General features: G+C 40.4%; 1 protein-coding gene across 1 annotated transcript in view; it reads left to right on the top strand.

Annotated features, from left to right (window-relative positions):
* The window catches only part of LOC111870636 (collagen alpha-1(XI) chain), an 88,675-nt gene that overhangs the window by 42,652 nt on the left and 24,384 nt on the right, over positions 1 to 21,639 (top strand). Inside the window, exons 8-17 of the mRNA XM_023863092.2 lie at positions 1,802 to 1,912; positions 4,149 to 4,284; positions 6,733 to 6,857; positions 8,988 to 9,185; positions 10,069 to 10,374; positions 10,860 to 11,021; positions 12,859 to 12,903; positions 17,508 to 17,561; positions 17,669 to 17,821; positions 19,961 to 20,212. Of these exons, the coding sequence (XP_023718860.1) occupies positions 1,802 to 1,912; positions 4,149 to 4,284; positions 6,733 to 6,857; positions 8,988 to 9,185; positions 10,069 to 10,374; positions 10,860 to 11,021; positions 12,859 to 12,903; positions 17,508 to 17,561; positions 17,669 to 17,821; positions 19,961 to 20,212 (1,542 nt within the window). The remainder of the gene's footprint in view (positions 1 to 1,801; positions 1,913 to 4,148; positions 4,285 to 6,732; positions 6,858 to 8,987; positions 9,186 to 10,068; positions 10,375 to 10,859; positions 11,022 to 12,858; positions 12,904 to 17,507; positions 17,562 to 17,668; positions 17,822 to 19,960; positions 20,213 to 21,639) is intronic.

Raw genomic sequence — 21,639 nt, 5'->3', positions numbered from 1 at the left:
CGGAGCTACCAGATTTTCTGAGGAGTTGTGGGTCTGGAACGGGGTCCACTCAGCCTCGTGAGGATAATTGAGGAGCTACTTGAATGGAAAAGTAGCTGCTTCGGTCTAGAAAACCGAAATTAACGGCCGTGGGGATTCGTTGCGCTGACCACGCGACACCGTCTACCCGCTAAAGTTGGCACTAACTTCGCCGACAAGCGGCGGTCGCTCGGTCGGTATAGTTCGCTTACGGACTAAAGCGACGGAGTTTGTTTTTTTATCTCAAGATTGAATAACTACATTAGAGAATCCGAAGACGAGGCTAGAGCCAAGTGTCGAAATCATATGCATATCGGGCGTCCAGCATAGAAATGGAAGGCCCATAATGAATCAGACATTGACACAAATGATTCTATATTTTAGCATCCCGTTGAAATTGTTCAACTTAACGTCCAGTATTTATGGTCCGTCAATATTGCAACACACTTCCATTCACCGCTCAATTTTAGTTTAATTATACACCTTGACACTATATGTTTCGGCCCCAAACGGCCATCTTCAGGTGTCTTGATATGTTACAAATATTTTGTTAAATTATGTTAAAACTGATACACTGTCTTAGTTCGTGTTAAAATCACATGCAATCGCAAGATGGCCGTTTGGGGCCGAAACATGTAGTGTCAAGGTGTATAATTTTAAAGTAATATTGAGTGGTGAATGGAAGAGTGTTGCAATATTGACGGACCATAACTAATGGACGTTAAATTGACACAAATCTTAGAGAATTCAATCCTTGGGATTAGTCAGAGAATTGCAGTTTGTTTTAATAATTGTATTCCGCATTGAAATGGAAGGACAAACGTAATTAAAAGGTTGCATCCCAAGAGGTTTAGCTCAACAGCAATGAATCTGACGCGCATTAAGAAGGAAGTCAGTCCAACGGTCAGTCATGAATTTGATCGCGAAATTCTTTTTCATTTTCTTGTGATATTATTAATAACCAATCTTGTCATTGTTTATGCCATGTCTATATAATCTTAATTTTATGCATCCTGCTGTGCTACAATATACAACTCTTTAATGAACCGTCACAACACAGCAATAGTAAAACATCAAAGTCAGCGTACAGCTGTGGCTTTGCTACATGTTTTGGCCACTATCGGCCATCATCATTTGCTGTGATATAACACTATAAAATCTCTAAATACACATATTGTGACATAGGTTCATCCTTCACGAATAGCAACACTCCTGGGTGTGAATATAAAACGAATATATTCCTGTTTATTTTAATGGTTGCTCCCATTTGGACTGAAATTCTTTTCAGCCTATTCATACACGTATAAACAACACAACAGTAAGTGTACCCCGATATGAAGAGCAGTCATTGCTTCCGTCCTCATCTTCATAGAAACTGAGAAAATTCAAGGAAAAGTGACATAAAGAAAAACAATAAATAGGATTATGTGAGGCAGTGTCGATTTTCTTACTATTCAGACTCTTTTTTTACTCTACAAATATTTGTTGATATTGTCCATCGTTTTGTTTTTATCTATTCAAAAACAAAACTTTTCGGAGACCGGATTCTGTCTTCGTCTTCAGGAAAAACCTACTCAGATGGGCCCAATTGATAGACCTAGTCCCTGTCTCCGGGGAATCCAGTCTCCGAAATGTTCTATTTTTAAATAAAAACAGGTCGGTGTTTCGGATTGAAGCAGGACGATGGATAATGTCCAGAGACATAATATTAGTACTAATGTAACATCGTCACAGTTTTTAAGATCTTATTTAGTGATTCTTACCTTATGGTTTACTTTTGTAGTCGGCGATGCGTGGCAGTGAGGGACCAATGGGTCTAACTGGAATACCAGGGCCTGAAGGTCCACCCGGCCCTGAAGGCCTCAAAGGAGAACCAGGTGACATCGGAGAACCAGTAAGATGATAATAATCACCATCTGAAAGTTTCAGGAATCCGTCAGTTAAATATTCTTATTATATGCTTGAGAAAATATGGGATTAAAACCGAATATTCTGAATAACACAGTCCTATGTTTAGCGAAATAATTTATTCTGCTAAAGAAATAAATGTAAATCCATTGATCTAATATGAGTCTAATGCATAGGAGCACACGTAAATATTTCTTAAATCAAGAAAAACTAAGTAGAACTGGATACAAGAAACAAAAGGTTAATTCAAATATCAACCCAAAATGTCATAAAGAATTTATTACAAATCATATTCAAGCCAAAGAACTGTTTTTAACTCCGGAAAATATGTAATTAAACTAGGCAAATGAAAGTAGAAGTTCAATTTTTTTATTGCTGAATGACTTAAGTAATTCACAATCACATATATTTAAACGTAAATAACTTCAGACTGAGAAATAGTTAAACTAATAATACTTCTGATATGCAAATATTGGTCTCGGTACTAAGTCTGTCACAGCCGGTCACGGCTGTATGTTCAATACAAATAAACCACCTAGACCTACTACGTTGATGGTTATATTTCCGATCACAGTGGCCGTGCGGTCTAAAGCATGAACCGTCTTCGTCCACCTGAACACTGGGATCGTGGGTTCGAATCCAACAAGAGGGATGGATGTCTCTGTGCATTTATTCTGTGTTTGTGTCGTTCAGTGTGTAGGTAGCGGTCTTGAAACAAGCTGATCTCCCGTCCAAGGAGTCCTACTGGCTGTATATAGATTAAGAAACTGAAAAAGCGGTCAAGGTCCACAAGGGCTCTAGAGTCATAGATAGACAGAGAGGGGTATATTAAGTATTACAAATACAGAGCCTACATGCGAAGTTAATCGTAATAGCAGCGCAGACTTTGTAGATGGCAGTGCAGCTAAGAATCGAAAGGAATTTCAGTACCCTCTCATTGAACGATATTTTTCTCAGAAAACACGATTATTTAGTGGAGAACTAAAATTACTGATTTCTGGAATAAACTGGAGTGAAATATAAGGGGAATAGAGATAAGTTTAAAAAAATGGAATACAATTAAGATTACATTCCCAGATAAGGAAAGGAAAAATAGGAATAATGCTTATGACACAATAAATAATAAATTAACAAGCAGATTATTTATATGGTAAGAACAAAACAGGAAATGGTTAAATAAAACAAATAAAACTTTCATAGCGTAAACACTGAGGGTGTTTGGGAACAGGGTGATGAGGAGAATATTTGGACCAAAGAGGGATCAAGTGACAGAATGTTGTAGAAAACTGCATAATGAGGAGCTTCATAACTTGTAGTCTTCTCCACGTATAATTAGAAATATCAAGTCAAGGGGGATGAGGTAGGCAGGCCATGTAGCATGGTGAGAAGAGGAATGCATAAAGGATATTGGTGGGAAAGCCAAGAGGAAAGAGACCACTGGGAAGACCAAAGCGTAGGTGGGTGGACAATACTTAAATGGACCGTAGAGAGATAGGATGGGATGATATGGATTGGATTTATCTGGCTCAGGATAGGGACCAGTGGAGGGCTCTTGTGAACACGGTAATGGACCTTCTGGTTCCATAGAATGCTGGGAAATACTTGAGTAGCTGCAGAAGTGGTTTCTCATCAAGAAGGGCTCAGCTCCATAAGTAAGTAAGTAAGTTCATAGCGTAAACCAAATAGTCCATTAGTACCACTGGGTCTAAAATGGTCCGAGACAAAATGTAGTAAATTGGTAAACAAAGTTCTAGAGAGATAATTCGATGTAATGTGCGAGATTGCAGTAAGAATAAGAAAGAGAAAAGAGTGCTTGGATAATTGCAAAATTGTTTCCATATTATTATTAATTTAATGAGCACTGAAGTTGAAAGAGAATGATGATGTGGCAGGTGTGTTGGTTGTTGCAAACACCATCAGCCTTCGTGTTCTGCACTGCGGAGTTGTTTTGTGTTGACTAAATGAAATGGTAACTTAAGTAATACTTAATACAATGAAGTTCATCGTCAACAAAAGAGCCAATTATAAAGGTTATCTCATATTCGTATTAGGAGATCTGATATTCAAGTTTATGTCCTATATTCATGGGAGAACATCGCCTAATTTATCCTTCACTCACACAATGGAAACTAACAGCTCATTGCATAGCTTAATATCATCATAATCATTAAGCACACAAATAATTTGCTTTGGAAATAAATCATAGGAAATGACTGTGGTAGGGTCCTCGTGGTTTGCGAGGAATGATGGGACTTCCGGGCCGAGAGGGACGCCGAGGTCGTCCCGGAAGGGACGGAGAAAGAGGTGTAACTGGACCACCAGGTGCAAAAGGAGAACAAGGAGTACAGGGACTGCCAGGTATGATAACTAATTCTGTACACATAGCTCTAAACAAGTGGACGACGCCCCTTATGAAGTGGAATAAGATTTTACAAAAATAATGAAAAATTCTAATAGAAAATTTAAATGGATTTTAATTAATTATTTTTATTTTATTTTTAAGTGGACTGCGGTACGTGATTTTAGCGCACGTAAGAGCAGTTTCGATACATTAAGACACCTGAAGATGGCCATCTATGGCCGAAACATGTTGTGTTAAGTGTTAAATGGTGAAATTGGAGGAATAAAAAAAAGGAACAATTGTTGCATCAATGACGGACTGTGGATACATAGAAGTTTTAATTAACGATAACTAATATTGGAGGTTCAATTCTAAATATCTGTGAAAGTAGAATTAATTTCGATTGTAATGAATGTACCTGGGACAGGATGAGTTTCTTGTTTGTTCTCAGTTTCTCATCCTGTTAAGGTCGGGCCACGTTTTGAGACATTCTGTTATCTCATAAGTCAGAATGTCACAGATGACATAGGCTATCTGAGAGAAACGATACAATGAGTAAGAAGGCGTATGGTACGTAAAGAATATTGGAATAAATCCAGGAATTCCTTCCTTTCTTGTTTTCTTCCTAATTTTATTTCTTCGCTTTCCGTTATTTATTGTATTCTCGCAATTTTCCCTACCATAGTTACGCTCTACGTTATTAGAAAATATTTTTTAGAGTGGATATTGTCGACTAACCTCTCAGTGTAATCTCTCTCAAGTTCTTGTTGTTAACTGAGCTGTTTCAAAACGCTATAGCAACTAATAGAGCTGTGGATCGTGTAATGAAACGCGGTTTTTATACAACATAAAATAACAGTTTATTCATTAATCATGACTACAGAATGACTTGGCAGGAAGAAAAAGCTTCCGTAAAACATGAATGAATTAAGCGGAACGACCAAAAGCATCTATTTGATTCCTGTAGTAATATCAACAAGTCCATGCACAGATTATCCAATTATTCTACTCTCATTTCTGTACAAACTGCTGAAACGGTTTAATCCGCAACAAGGAAATAACAGGAATGAACCGTGGCAAAATGACGTCTCGTGTAGGCTACGTCAGGTTAGCAGGTTGGTTCCCGGCAGATTGCTGAATGTATCTGTGCGTGACCCACATTTAATATTCCCTTATTTGTGACGGTCTGTTATCATATATATGCACATATACGGCAACACGCTCTAATTGTAAACAATTTCATTAATTNAGCCTTAAGCGCCGACTGCCCTTTACCCCGCAGGATGATTCATGGTACTCATTTCTGTTAGAGGCTGAGTCGACCCCATGGTCACAATGTAGCTGGAAGGATTAGGTGAATTGAAAAATCCAATTTTTATCCAGGAGCCTTGTTCTTGTTTCGTAAACATGTTGTTAGGGTGCGTGAACTGGGCTCCTGCACTTCAAGAAGATGCACAATGCCACTCAATGAAACACAACCAGAGCCACTCACTGCATTACTTCAACTGAACTTCTGCTAACAGCTACAGACGGCGCTAGTGTCACCTGACGCACATCTTTCATATTACAGCAGTGTTGCCACTACTTTTTATCCAACAGATAAGAGAACAGTGCTTGAAATTTGTGGAGATTCACATGAAAGTTCTGACATTGCGAAGGGCCGTTTTCCACAAATTTTCTGGTCAACACTTTGAACAAGATCATCACTCATTACAGATGACTGACCACTTCGCTCTTCATCATGAATATTTTTTCGCCCATCTTTGAACATTCTATACCATTGTCTTATAGTTCCTTCACTCGTTATATTTTGGCCGTAAACCGCGCATAATTCACAATGGATTTCCGCAGCACTCTCGTTTTTAGCGTGCGAATTTCGCAGCTGGCGGAATTATCAATCGCAGGACACATCGTAACTCACTCTGTAGAGACAAGAACAAACACTAGATCACTAGTTATGTGATGGTTTATGAGGTAATGAGCCATATGACGCCACCTCGCATGCGCGAGCTCTCCCTTGCTCCTACAATAGTTGCCTAAAATAAACGGACTTTGCTTTCCGAATAATCATCATACAAAACATTGTCTTAAAGAAACTGGCAACATATTTTTCGAGAGCCTGTCACATAAAATTCAGGATCCTGTACTCAGTACAGCTGGTCCCAATCCTACTTCAAAAGTCCGGACAGGCGCTGTAGTGGTATTACTGATTATGGGAAATAAAGGCGAACAAAGGTCTCTAGTTACGTACTCTTAAAGATTGGTAAGAATAATGCGGAAGTTAGAAGTGTAAATTTTAGAAACAAAATCGCCGAGCTTCTTTCGATGGTAGTTCACTGTAACTTAGATCCCGGGAGAGAAAACTATTTCATTTCTCTAGCTGACTATGAACATCATCCAGTAATATTAATTGACTGTAAAGCTCTGAAATGAAATAAAAATATATTTCCACCTGTGCATAAAAGGTCTGCCAGGAGAAAAGGGAGACAGAGGTCTGACAGGAAGTTCAGGTGAACAAGGACTTCCAGGTCACGATGGAATGCAGGGCGAAGAAGGTCCACCGGGTTTACCAGGCTTACCGGGGGAACTGGTAAGTAACCATGCAACAAAAATTGGTAATCCGATCACAGATAAGCGTATCTGAAGTACAGTGTACTTCAGAATTGCACAGAATATATACATATGGAAAAATGCATTTAGAAATCACAAAAACCAAGCAAGTTGGGTCACAAGCTTCTCACTTGAATTCGGGATACGCCATTTGAATCTCGGGTAGGATATTTCTTTTCTGGCTTAGGTTTTTATTGTTTTCCTCAGCCCCTTTAGAAGAACGACCGGGATAATAATTTGAAATGGGTCATAATTACTTTCTTCATATTTCTTTCAAGTTCACCCAAAGTGAACACCCTACCATATAATTCGTCACTAAATAGCATTTGTAGTTGATATAGTGTTTCTGGATAACGTACTCGTAGATTCATTCACCCATCAAACATCACAAATAACACACAATATTTGGAAGATGCACGTACTTCGAAGTGACAAAACCGTACATAGGAAGATAGGTGCCTTTCGTAACTGCAAAGAAGATACTTGGACAATACAGTATTCAAATCGGGAGGCATTTCGTTTGTTGTCGTTAAAATTAGTTCCTGAAACTTGTTTAATCTGCACTTAATGGAACAAATGATAATTAATGGAAATATCTTCCAAGCTTGTGCAGGTACTACATTTTATATTCCAAGTATAACGGTCGTTGTAAGCAGTCATGTTGTACGAATATTATGTCGGGCACTGTCCACTGTCTGCGAAAAGTATTGCTGTAAGAAAAATGTGACCGCCTATGTGGTCTATGTTCAGAGTTCTGGCTACAGAGCCAGAGGCCCCGGGTTCGATTACCGGCGATTACCAGATTTTCTGAGAAGTAGTGGGTCTGGAACGGGGTTCACTCAACTTCGTGACGATAATTGAGGAGCTGCTTGAATGGAAAAGAAGCGGCTCCGGTCTAAAAAACCGAAATTAACGGCCGTGGGGATTCGTTGCGCTGACCACGCGACACCCTCTATCCGCTAAAGTTGGCACTAACTTCGCCGACAAGCGGCGATCGCTCGGTCGGTATAGTTAGTTTGCGGACTAAAGTCACGGATTTTTTTAAGAAAAATGTGATATAATAGATTGTAAATTGAATAGATCAATGAACTTACAAACTACGAGCATAGAGAAGCAAGAGGAATGGGGAAAATGGTATCATACGGGGAGATGTTTCTCATAAACTTTCATATTTCTATTTTTTTCGAAAAGTTCTGCTAAAATAAAATAATATTCCTTTTAATAAGTCGCTGGTTCAGACTAGCCAACGTTTCTCCACGATATGTAACACACAAGCTAAAAGCAAGTAGCAGAACCTGAAGGTTTAACACTGCTAATGCCAAAGCTCTGCACTGGACATGAACCCGAGATAGCTGCATCCCTTGCCAACCAACACCGTAACCTACCATCCTACTACTCATCCCATGCCCAATCTCGGTCATCGGAAATGATGCTTCCCAAAACATTTTGCAATCAACATTCAGTACATATTACTTTAGCCACGTTGAAATAAAGTTTAAAGCTTAAAAATAAATTGTCTGAAGTGTGAAATAGCTGATCGAAATATTCCGCGCAATGATAATAATTATATTTTACAAGTTTCCTATACAGTTCTCACCTACAATTCACTTTATGGATTACATATGGCCTACATCTGCGTTTATCCCTTCTATTAACACCTGTTTACAAATACGTGTGTATTAACTTGGGCTGAGTAATGTTTACTTTTTAAATAGAATTACTTCCATCTGGCCGATTGGATATACGAGGCAAAGAGTTCTTACGAAGATTAGAGATGCGGAAACTTGCTGAGAGCAGAGGAGCAAGTCTACGTGTTAGCGGCCATAAAGTTCACTGCTCACGCAAAAGGTAGAGACCATATGAATGTAAATTTGCTCTTCAACTAAGTAGACGGAGAAGCGGATGCCCGTTCTGTTAGCCAAGCACTTCCCTGTTCCCTATGAAAATAAAAAATGTATCATTATGTTCACAGGAAGCCGCAAATAGACTCTATCCTACACCAATTTAATCCAGTCCACACTCTCTTACCCTCTTACTTTCGAGAACCATCTTAATGTTATCCTCCCGTCTGGCCTAGGTATTGTTGAGAATCTGACGACTGATGTTACAGGGTCCGCGTGGTTTTCCCGGACCAAGGGGATTTCCAGGCTTGCCTGGTCCACCAGGAATTCCAGGCAGTGAGGGTCCTGTGGGAGCAAAGGGGAATAATGGACCGCCAGGACAACCTGGACAACCTGGTCAGGCTGGTCCTGTAGGTCCTGTAGGTCCCCCTGGACCTCAAGGTCAACTAGGTCCTCCTGGATTAGCGGTAATATATTATAGGGCATGAATATTACCAATAATAATTTCCGAACTCTGGCATGGTTTAACATTTACAGCATATAGTAAAGTCTGCGGATTGTAAGGCAACTGCTACCGTTGCAGCTATTCGAATGAAGGAATTTATGTGCACCGTACGAGTAGTATGATTACCAACTGCTAAATTTACTAAAAAGTGACTTAAATAGCCATTATTTTTTCAGTCATCTGATGATGAAGATCAACTGCTGCTGTAAACACAATATTGTCATTAAAGAGATTACTGAAACTACATACGTTACATAATATGTAGGAACTATGCTACCGTCAACACAACAAATATTTAAGTTATTACAGTAATAAAGATATAGTTCCTATATTGTCTGTGACACACAACAGGATGCAACCTATGAAAAAAAAAATTGAAACTACATTATTTAAATTTTGAATTTCAATTAATATTAGTATGAGCCTGGATAGCGTAGTCGGTACAGCGACTGGCTACGGGCTAGACGACCGAGGGGTTAGAGTTCGAGTCCCGGTAGGGTCAAGAATTTTCTTTCTCCACTTCGCCCATACAGGCTCTGGGGTCTGTCGAACCTCCTATCCAATGGGCACTGGGGGCTCTTTCACCGGGGGTAAAGCGGCCGGGGCATGAAGCTAACCACTCACCTCCACCTAGTGCAGAGGTCAAGAAAATGTTGATCTATACATCCACGCCCCCATACGCCTTCATGGCCCAGTGTTAATTAGTTAAGCACAGGAACGCCTTTACCTTTACCTTTAGCTTAGTATGACTTCGTATTGAAATTCCAACTTAGCGAGAGTCCATGTTAGGATATGCTTTGTTCTTTAGTACAATACGAGTATATAAATTATAATTTTGTATCTAGGGTCCACAAGGGAAACCTGGAATACCTGGACTTCCAGGAGCTGATGGAGCGCCGGGACACCCTGGAAACTCTGGAATGCCTGGTGCTAAAGGAGATATCGGATCTCCTGGACCTCAAGGACCTGTAGGGTTCCCAGGATCTCGAGGGGTCAAAGGAGACGAAGGGAAGAGAGGAAATACAGGAGACAAAGGGGATAAAGGTGACAGAGGTGCCGATGGTGAGAAAGGGGACATCGGAATGAAAGGGGAGCGTGGACCTGGTGGACCCTTAGGCATACCAGGTCTGGAAGGTCCAGAAGGGCCTAAGGTATGTGTCAAACTGTATAATTGTGCCAAAAATTTGAGCCTTTGAATTACATTTTCAGTGCCTTTTTACAATTATCAGCAAAGGAGTAATCATAGAACACATACATTTTATCAATGAATAAATGTATTGTATTTTCATAGTTTTTAAATAAAGGCTCTACAGTGATATTTTTTTTTCATCAACACTACCTATATCATTAAATTGTACATTTATTTGTGCTCTAATTTTTTTTTGTCTCCTAGTGCTACCTTTTGCTTAACTAATCCAGATTATGGCTTAATCCAGTCGATCTCCCCCCCCACCCATTACTCCAGATTAGCGAGAGTTTATTATATTAAGTAAGGATTTTATGACTTGTAATTTATTACATTAGATTTCTGTAAGTTTCTATATCAACAGTACGTTATTTTACCACTGATGTCATTGCAGAGCTCCAATGGACGCATTTATGCCTGTGTCCTGAATTGTTCTGTTGGTTATCATAGGGATTTGAGGGACCACGAGGAGAGACTGGACCATCAGGACAACCAGGTGAAAAGGGAAAGATGGGCATTCCGGGATTTGCCGGCTATCCGGGACCACCGGGAGAGAAAGGAGACAAGGGATCGGAGGGTAAGAGCGGTCACCCCGGAGAAAAGGGAGACCGGGTGAGTATGTTGCAGCACTGTTGCGTAGTCGGTCTGCTGTTTGTGATTCCACGTTACCCGACGGATTTTTCCCTCATGGACCATTATATCTAAGTGAGTAAAGTGATTGGCTACTGGCTGTTTCTCCACGAGGGAAACGATTGTTCTCTTGCCTTTCACTTCCTAACCGCCTCCACTGTTCTCCCAACCCCGTATTCAGTGAGGGAGCATAAAGCGGGCCACTCACTTCTGCGTGCTGCCAGTGTCGGCTTTAGTCTTTACTGCGTCCACTTGATAAGTCGGCCACTGACTGGCCTACTGTACCAGCACCGGACGACAGATGAATAGTGTGGAGCAGTCAGTGGAATGAGAATTGGTAAGGAAAACCGAAGTACTCGGAGAAATCCTGCCCTGGTGCCACTTTGTCCACAACAAATCCCACATGACCCGAGCTAGGCTCGAAGCCGGGCCGCCACGTTGGGAATCTGGTGTCTAACAGCCTGAACGATGGCATGGTCTTACTGCCCCTTACTTCACGGAACAGTATGTTAGCATGTTGAAAACCTTTCCTTTACACTGTACAAAAGTGTGTCCAATATGCTGACATTAATTTTAGTTGGAAATCCAAATTTTTCTTATAATATTTTCCATAATAGTCAACATAGGTGCAACTTTTCTGCACACACATGAAAGAACTTGAAGTATAGAATTAGTTGTCGTTATGATAGCAAGATAATTCAGATCAATAATAATTTGTAACTGATGAACACTGCTTCCCCACATAAACACGTGCAGCAGCTTTCCTTCAACTTCACGATCTGGTAAAAAGGTAAAAGGTAAAGCTGTCCCTGTGCTTAACTAGTTAAACACAAAGCCATGAAGGCGTATTGGGGAGCGGATGTATATACCCACGTTTTCTTGACCTCGGCACTAATTAGAGGTGAATGGTCGCCTTCAAGCCCCGGCCGCTTTGCTCCCGGGGAAAGAGTCCCCGGTACCATTGCATACGAGGCTGCGTGGGCTCCAGAGCCGGTCTGGATGACATGAAGAAATGAAAATTCTTGCCCCCACCAGGACTCAAATTTCCGACCCTTCGATCGTCCAGCCCGTAGCCAGTCGCTACACCGACTGCGCTATCCCGGTTGTTACTTTACGGCCTGGTTGGGTGCCATGTAACGGTGATTATGATTTTGATACTGGTATACTTCAGCTACTACGGGAAGGAGGGCGAATCATCGTCAGTTAGTGGCCTACATCATTACATCATTAACTGAAAGTTACTAGCTCCTGTCGTCAATAATTTAGAATCACCGTGTACTTCCAGTATTTGTACGTAGGCGCTTTGTGCTGTACGGTTGCCTCTGAGAAGTATGACGTACCCTGGTTCGTAGATTGGAGGAACTATAACTCTCTAAACAACATTTTAACATACATTAATCCGCACGTTAAAGATGTAAATTAACTTCAAATAAAACTAACAAGAACTTGTAGAGGGCCCAAAATATGGCATGGCTCTTATTTTGATATGCAGTAATAACCAAAAGTTTCCTTTCATGAGTTAAATAAACAGCTTTTATTAAAATAAATATTGAATTTTGGAGAAACAGGCCTATATTTTGCAGGATATTTTATAGGATAACTGAAGAAATTGCTCCATAGCGAAATGGTTAGTTATGAAATTATTAATTCATGAACGTGTTGACACCTCAGGAAATATACATGAAAGTTACATAACTCAACTTATAAATTCGCCAGCAAAAATATAAATTTACTTGCCCCACGGAAGACAAGAATCTTATTCTCTCACAAAACCACATCGATTAGACCTAATTGTGTCTAATGTTTCTTACTCTTGCAGGGGAATCCAGGACTTCCAGGCGAACGAGGAGAGACAGGTCCTAGGGTAAGTAAGTTTGTTGAAGTAATGAACTCCGAAACAAAAGAAAAGTACAAGAGCAACATTTTGATGTATGTGTTACTAACGACAGTGCCATTATTCAGCCAGGCTTCTCGTGAAATAAACTGCCTAAAAAAAAACAGAATTACTTACTCACGTTCATACGGATATAGTTTCATTTAAATTATTCTACCATCACTTGGGTATGTTCACTTTATATCAGAATTATATAGAAACAATAATAATACAATAATAAACAATATATATTTCCTATGAAAAAGAAAACATTAAAGAAAGTGTGGGAGAATGTACTGAAATAATGAAATTCCTTGTTTATTATGACAGTCTCATGACCATAAAAAATATAATTGAAATTTGCGAACAAACTTTGGGCACGAGTTTCACATACTAAAACAAGAAAATATGTCCATATCAACATGTGTCTGGAAACATTTAATTTGTGAGTTATGGCTGAAAGAGTATATTTATAAAAGAAACTCCGGGGTTTTAGTCCGCAAGCGAAGTATACCGACCGAGCGACAGCCGCTTGTCGGCGAAGTTAGTGCCAACTTTAAAGGATAGAGGGTGTCGCGTGATCAGCGCAACGAATCCCCACGGCCGTTAACTTTGGTTTTCTAGGCCGGAGCCGCTATTTCCTTGAAATAGCTCTACAATTATCGTACTTTTGTAATAAGAGCTCAAAATGAAATTCAATGCACGCCTCGACACGTCTCATCATGGGCCGCCAAATCCGTTCAAGAAGCTGGGCAGTTGCGGGTAGTCTGACAGGCATCAACAATGCGATGATGAAGCCTCTCTTCATTGTCAGCAGGAGCTGCAAACACAAGGGTTCTTAGTTGTTCCCGGAGCTGCTTACACAAGGGGTTCTTAAGTGTTTCGGCAGGTAAAAATCCAGGGGCTTCAAATCTGGCGAGCGTGAAAGCCAAGCAGTTAGTCTACCTCAGCCTATCCATCAGTCATGATAGCTGTTACTGAAAACATCTCGCATAGCACGCCAAGAATGTGTCGGAGCATCATTTTGCATGTACCATATTCGTGTTCTGACTGCCAATGGTAAATATTCTAGTACTTTTCGCAGATCAAGTGAGAAGTTGCCTGTAAGCTGATGTGGCAAATCATGACGGGCCTTCCAAATAATCAGTAAAATTCCCTGCCCACACAATGCTAATAACCCTAACAATTTTAAAATTTTAAAATTTGGACAAGAATTTAAAGGTTTAAAATTAGAACTAAAGATTTTATTATGGTGCTATTACAATAAACTCAAAATTAACGTGTGTGAAGTAATCTACGGGTGGACAGCTATCAACGAAGTAGAAGTTGATAATGACAGGGAGAGTGTTTTAGATGTTAAATTTTGAATTGGGTGCAGTGTGACAGCGACGTGAGTGTTATACACCTGGCCGTCTGAGGCCAAAACATGTAGTGTAGGGAGCAAGATCAAAGACACAAATATATTGTTTGCACTTGAGACGGAGTTTATATCATTTATCGTATGGAGTGCAACAGGATGCTTAAATATAATATTGTTTCATTTTTTTGTTTTGATATGTGGAATTCGTGCCCAAAATTTGTCCGCGCCTTTCAGTTACACCCTGTATATATTCCTGCTGATAAAAAGGATACCCCACGTTCTTAATTAATACGACAGTATTATTTATATATATATCAACCAAATGTCTGTCTGTCGTTATGCCCATCCCACTGTATATATCTCCAAAATGGCCCGTCATGGATGAAAGTGGTAAACACAAAACTCTTCCCCTTAGAGAAACAGCCATGGGAAAATTGTTAGTTTCATTCCTGTGTGCATAAGCTGAGTCAAAAGCCATTCTTTTCCACGCTGTTTCCTTCATAAGAGAAGCGGTGGAAACGTGACGTCAATGAGTAAGAATGACTTTAATACATGTCAGCGTAATCCAACAGCAATACCGTAAATTTTAACGTAACATACTTCCATTTTTGCTTATTTTTAGACTACTTAGTTGTGTGTTAAAGTAATTAGAAATCGTGTACTATAATTTTATGAGTCTGTGCGAAATTTAAAAAACAGGCTGTTTTATTGCGGGAATATATTTTTCTAGGGGCACGCGGCAGCGTAGTTGGTAGCCGGAAGGTCGTCGTGGGTTCAAGTCACGATGAGGTCATTGGATTTTTTTCAATTGATCTAACCCTTCCAGCCGCACTATGGGGTTGACTCAGCCTTTAACAGAAATGAGTACCAGGAATTAATTAAATAATTTTCCTGGGGAGTAAAAACGCGGCCGGAGCGTAAGGCTAACAACCTTATCGCCATCTTTGAGCCGATTGTCTAGAATCTAGATAATGTGGGACCCTCAACGTCTCAAAACCCTATGGGCCTTCACGCCCTGTTACAGGGATAGCTTTACTTTTTTATATATTTTTCTTCATAGGACCTACCCAACAAGAATCGTATTCTCAAGGTAAACACGAACAGTAAACAGACGCGAAATCCCAGAGCAGGTTTCTCTGCATGGGCGTGCTACTTATTCCGGCTCAGGAATGTTCTACTATGATGAATGATTACTAAGCAAGGGCATCAAATTGACATTTATTATTTGTGCACAATAAAACCAATTACATTCGCCTAGCAACCAGACGGATGGAAATGGAGATAACTGAAAGGTCGGCTTTCATACAAGCTCCTAAGATACAGGAGCTGCAGTCAGGTTTCCGATATGAAAGAAACATATTTAACGAAATATTATGAATACATTTCCGTAAATTAAAATAAACTTCTCTATATGTAATATAAGCCGGTCACGGTAACGGAGCGGTCTAAGGCATGTACTGTCTTCCCTCGCTCGGAAGCCGGGATCGTGGGTTCGAATCCCACTCAGTGCATGGATGTTTGTGTGCCACTTTCTGTTTGTGTACAGGTAGAGTCCTTGCGACGAACTGATCACCCGCCCAAGGAGTCCTACCGTATGTCCAAGATCTAGTAAAACCGAAGTGAAACGGCGAGTTTCATGGAGGTAGGCCTAGGCCCACTGGGGCTGTAGTGCCAAGGGGGAAAAAAAGTAAAATAAATTTAATGATACTTCTGTATATAATTTTTAAGGCTAATTTCTAGGCAAGCATTCATTACTTGTTTAAATCCAAGCCAATTATCAAGGCAATTGAGTAAATGAGTGAAACTATGCTAAATTCATAATTGTATCTATCATTATTATTATTTATTTATTTTTTTGGCGCTACATCCCCAATTTGGGCCTTGTCTTACATTCATGAAACTCTCCGTTTCACTTTGGTTTACTGTATTTTAGACATTCGGTAGGACTCCTTTGACGGGTGATTAGCTCGTCGCAAGGCCTCCACCTGTACACAAACACTGAAAAACGCACATACACACTCACACACAAACACAAACACTAAAAATCCATGCCCTGAGTGGGATTCGAACCCACGATTCCGGCTTCCGAGTGAGGGAAGACAGTATATGCCTTACATTACCCGGCTACCGTGACCGGTCTGTATCTATTATATAAGATAATAATACACATTTCCCCTTGCTCCTAACATAGACATGTAAAATATCGTACGGGGTACTGTCTCAGGCATTTAGTAAAACTTGTAACGAATTTAACAAGAAGAACACTTTTTAGTCACCGTCCATATTTATCGTAATACCAATAGCTGATAGGCCTATAGCGACATCTAGTAGCCTACGATGTGATCTTACCGACAGAAGTATAGAGATCAGTTATAATCTTAATTCTGTCCGAATGACGGTAATTTAGTATGTATACATACTGCATTTCCCACAAAATGAAATTAAGACGCACTTGTAATATTCCGAATCTTATTTTAATTGCGTTTTGCTCAATACATTTTGTCGTCTGACTAAGTCCACTTGGTGCTGCGGCCACTACTGGCCTATTGTACCAGCCCCGGATGATAGATGATGGTGATTGTGGAGCGACTGATGGAATAAAGATTGGCAGGGGAAACCGAAGTACTCGGAGAAAACCCGCCCAAGTGCCACTTTGTCCACCAAAAATCCCACATGACCTGACCCGGGCTCGAACCTGGGTCGCCGGGGTGGGAAGCCAGCGACTAACCACCTGAACTAAGGCCGCGCCATAGCTTATGCGGATAGTCGCTGACTTCCCACAGCGGCGGCCCGGGTTCGATCCCGGGTCTGGTCAAGTGGGATTTGTGGTGGACAGAGTGGCGCTGGGGCTGGTTTTCTCCGAGTACTTAGGTTTCCCCTGCCAAGCTTCATTCCACCAAATTCTCCATCATCATAATCACCCGGGGCAGGCTACAATAGGCCAATCAGTGGCCGCCGTGCCGAGTGGACCCAGTAGGACTCCACCCCCCACTAAGCGAATTAAAAAAAAACCTGAGCTTTGCCACGGCCTCTAAGTCTTACCTTGTGATCTTTTATAACCTAATGTTATCGATTGTTTAAAGCGTCTCGTGAAGTAAAAAGCACGTAAAATACGGTTTCAACACAATATGGGCATATAAATCTGTACGTGATGGCAGTGTTGAAGAACCAGTATTTTGCTTTATTATCTCAATATGAACAGTCCCTGGATTGATTCAAATGTGGTCTTTTGCAGGGGTTTCGCGGTTCCAGAGGCAGAAGAGGACTCGAGGGAATCCCAGGACCTAAAGTAATGCACGTTCTTACTTTTTAGATAAATTAACTATTAAAACTGCATTCAATAAAATTGCTATTTTAAAACATGTATTAGAATAGAGAAGATTTTTTGTCATACAGGGTGATACTGGACAACCAGGACCACCAGGACCGCAAGGTGAGACAGGACCTCAAGGTCCTGAGGGACCCCGAGGATTTTCTGGACCACAAGGACCTCCAGGGACCAACGGAAAGGATGGAGTACAAGGGCCGCCTGGAGAAAGAGGACCTCCGGTAATGACATGATATCCAAAAGAAGATAAGGCGCCTACAGTTTCGTGAAGTATTTACAAGACTAACTGTATAAGCAGAGCAAATTCAACGAAATATAAGTAAATAATATGTATTTTGGCATTAGAACACCTGGATTGGTGAACTAACAGTCTTCCGTATGTTACTGCTTCATTAATAGTGTATACGTGTGTTAGTGTTAGAGTTGTTAGATTCTAAAGGATTGTGACTGGGTTCTTGGACTTGCTACATCGTCTGATATTCTAGAAACTGGAGAACATGACATTTAGAAAACTGGATCTGTTTCCATCCTCACCTGAGGATAGAAACTGATCCAGTTTCCGAAACGTTGTGTCCTCTAGTTTCTACAACACCGGATGACGGACAAAGACCAAAAATCCAGTAATTCTGAGTTAGGTTTATTGTTTCCAAATTAATCACGATTAATAGCCGTACTGAGCGAAAACTTCCGTTTCCTTTTCGAAAAGCCATTGGATTAAACAAATAATGCCACAGATATAGAATTCTCTACGCAGTTGATATTCTGAATTCCTTGTTCACCAAAGAAAGTATCAACATTTATAATAAATTTTAATTTAAAATTTCACGTTTGCAAAATGTCTAGATGATCCAACAGTGTAAAAATTAGTCACCACAACCAAAATTTTCTCTTCAGAAAAAACGTCATACGAGAAAATAAAGTCTATTATCGTAGGTAGTTTGAAAATATTCAGTGTTGCTACAGACAAAGCTTCAGATATAAGTTTAACCTCCAAAACCACCGATGGAAAACCAGTTTCTGCTTGCAGTCGGAATCATCTACTTCTAAGTGACCATGGAGCAGACAGATTCGCAATAAACATTATGTAGTATAAATCTGTTAAAACTGTAGACAATATTTTGCATTATTAAACATACTTAATAGACATATCAAAATGCTTTAAAATAGTATTATCAATTATTAATTCGGACAAGGCATTCAAAGCTGTAATTGGTGCTGTGAAGGTAGGTCTGTTTTATATTTTTAGTTTACTTAATGAAGCTGTGATTATTTCTTATCTAAAACAAGTAAGAAAAGTTACAGCTTGAGCCAAATTACTCGCTAGGTCTACTGGGACAACAGAATTCAGAGTGGATACCACTCAGATTTCTGACATTCAGTTGTGGATACAGTAATTTAGAAAAATTGGTATGTGCTCTCAATTTTATGGTAAAATCCATATTTATATCTATCTTATATTCTGCTGATATCTGCATTTTCATACTTCCTCCGCAGGATAAAATATGAGAAATAATAATAACTTAATTTCGGCACGAGTCGGAGTGATTATATCACGGACACAATTTTGTATTAAACGCTAAAGGAATTTCGTATCTCACTTTTAGCCTGTCTTAGTTATTTAACAGTAAAAATAACGTCTCCTGTCTTCTCTCGAAATTTTGAAATGGAATATTTGCTTTTCAGCAGTGGAAATCGCGAGTTACTCTGGGGATAGGATACTGTGTTAAATGCGGTCACAGCGATGACAAATGTATCGCCGTGTAGTCAGGTAGAAGTTCATCGAAATTTTGGAGGTACATATTGCCTTCATCGTCAGAGTCGAAGTGTAAGCTAAGAAAGTAGCCAGTTATAAGTACGAGGCAAGCAAAGCTATCTACAAGGCCTTACATTCATGAAGACGATGCTCTTCAGAATTCTACTGACTGCTTGCATTCGCCTTAAAACGAGTAAATTCTACAGATTTTTGACAATGGTGTATGACACTCTGGATTACTGGATTTTTTTTACTTTGTTACTACTTTACTTCCTGTCTTCTAAAGAACATAACTTTTCGGAAACTGGTTCTGCTTCCGTCCTCAGGTGAGGTGGTAGACATATACTCTGTTGGGTCCGTTAGAAAGAGCTAACCCCAACCACAATCATCCAGTTATTGGGGTTAGCTCTTTCTAACTGACCAACCAGAGTAGTTGTTTGCCACCTCATCTGAGGACGGAAACAGATCCAGTTTCCAAAACGCCGTGTTCTTTAGTGTTCCTTAGAATACAGGACGAGGGACAAAGTAAAAAAAAAGCCAGCAGTCTCTAGATTCACCTGAATGTAGTAAAATAAGAATAACTTTGATAAAAACATTCTTATTGCAGGGAGAACCAGGTCCAATTGGGCCTGCAGGGGCGCCGGGGGTTGTTGGACCACCAGGCCCCACTGGTGAGCCTGGTCCTGTAGGTGAACCTGGAACTCCAGGTCAACCTGGTCATCCAGGAGAGCCTGGACACCCAGGAGAGGCAGGTAAAGAGGGGCAGACGGGACCAGCAGGTCCACAAGGCAAACCAGGACCTCCTGGTGGACCGGGATTACCAGGATTTCCAGGAGAGAGAGGCCTGTCAGGACTTCCGGTAAGGATATTAAACTCACGACCTCTAGGTACAGATCAGCATCCTCGTTTTACTCTCAAACCCGTCAGAACACGTCATAAAACCTGCGTCAGCTGAGAGGGAAGAGTGGGTCTGAGTCCCATACAGCAATTATGCCTGCGTGTCCATATTTTGGGCACCGACTTCTCACTGAATGTTTAAGCCGAAAAAGTCTGTGGAATGGCAGTTGTGTCTATTCAGCATAACTGGCCCAATTACATCTTGCCTCATCTATACCCTGCAGATGATGTAGGCTATTGAAATAAAGTTGTCCCTGTGCTTTATTAGATATGCACGATGCCATGAAGACATATGGAGGCGCAGAGATAGATATCCACCATTCTTGACATGGGCACTAGATGGAGGTGACTTGTCAGCGTCACGCCCTGGCCGCTTTACCCCCTGGGAAAGAGCTGCCGGTACCCATTGAATAGGAGACTGGGTGAGCCCTAGAAACGACCTGAAATCTGTGGAGAAGAGAAAAATCTTGCACTGCCTGCAATCGAACCAGTGCCGTCCAGCCCGTAGCCCGTTGCATATAGTGCTCTTAAAGAGCAAAACATGAAACACATAATTAAGCACCTTCAAATCGTAAATCACTATGAAATGTTATTCGTCCTATGCAGCAGTGATCGAAACACAAATAATTCTGCTAATTTCCGTTTCACTTTTCAGAGCAGTAATTTTCAAACCGAGCGCCATATATTCAGTTTAGAAAATTCCCATTGAATACTCACGTTTGTAAGCGTTAAATTTTTAAAGTAGTACACTTCATAATAAACTAATTCAAACCACAAAAAATTATCAGTCACATACGGCAGTTCACTTAATTCAGAATGACGGATAGGGTTAAATTCCTAGGCGTGACAGGAATTTTTCTCTTCGCCACTATGTCCACATGGTCTCCGATGACTATCCAGTCACCTAACAGATACTCATCAGGGTCTCCTTCCTTGCGGGCAAAGTGGCCGGAGCCTAAACCTGATTACCCATTTATATCTAGTGCCTATATTAAGAATACGCAGAGTTTCACTACCTCACAAGTCTTTAACATTTTGAAACATGAAGTTGACCTATGAAACATAAAAAATATTATTCCTGCCTCATAGAAAACACAATTAGACTCTATTACTAGTTATACGTACAATTCATGGAAATAAGCGCTGATTATTCTGTAAATCACATGAACACATAAACACATTCTGTGACAGACACAGAATTGTTTAATGTTATAACATGTAATACGTATAATATAGTAATTTCTGTGATATATACCAAAATATGTGCTGATACGCCGGCGTATGTGGGGGAGGGGGGCAGTAGGCCATTTGACACAGGTCCCTAGCCTAGGGGGCTCAAATTATATTCTTATTAATTTTAAGGATTATAATAAGAATCGGGGCAGTAGA

Source organism: Cryptotermes secundus, unplaced genomic scaffold (assembly GCF_002891405.2).
Source record: "Cryptotermes secundus unplaced genomic scaffold, Csec_1.0 scaffold529, whole genome shotgun sequence".
Taxonomy (NCBI): domain Eukaryota; kingdom Metazoa; phylum Arthropoda; class Insecta; order Blattodea; family Kalotermitidae; genus Cryptotermes; species Cryptotermes secundus.
The sequence above is the reverse complement of the archived record's forward strand: the minus strand, read 5'-3'. Positions and strand labels throughout refer to the sequence as shown.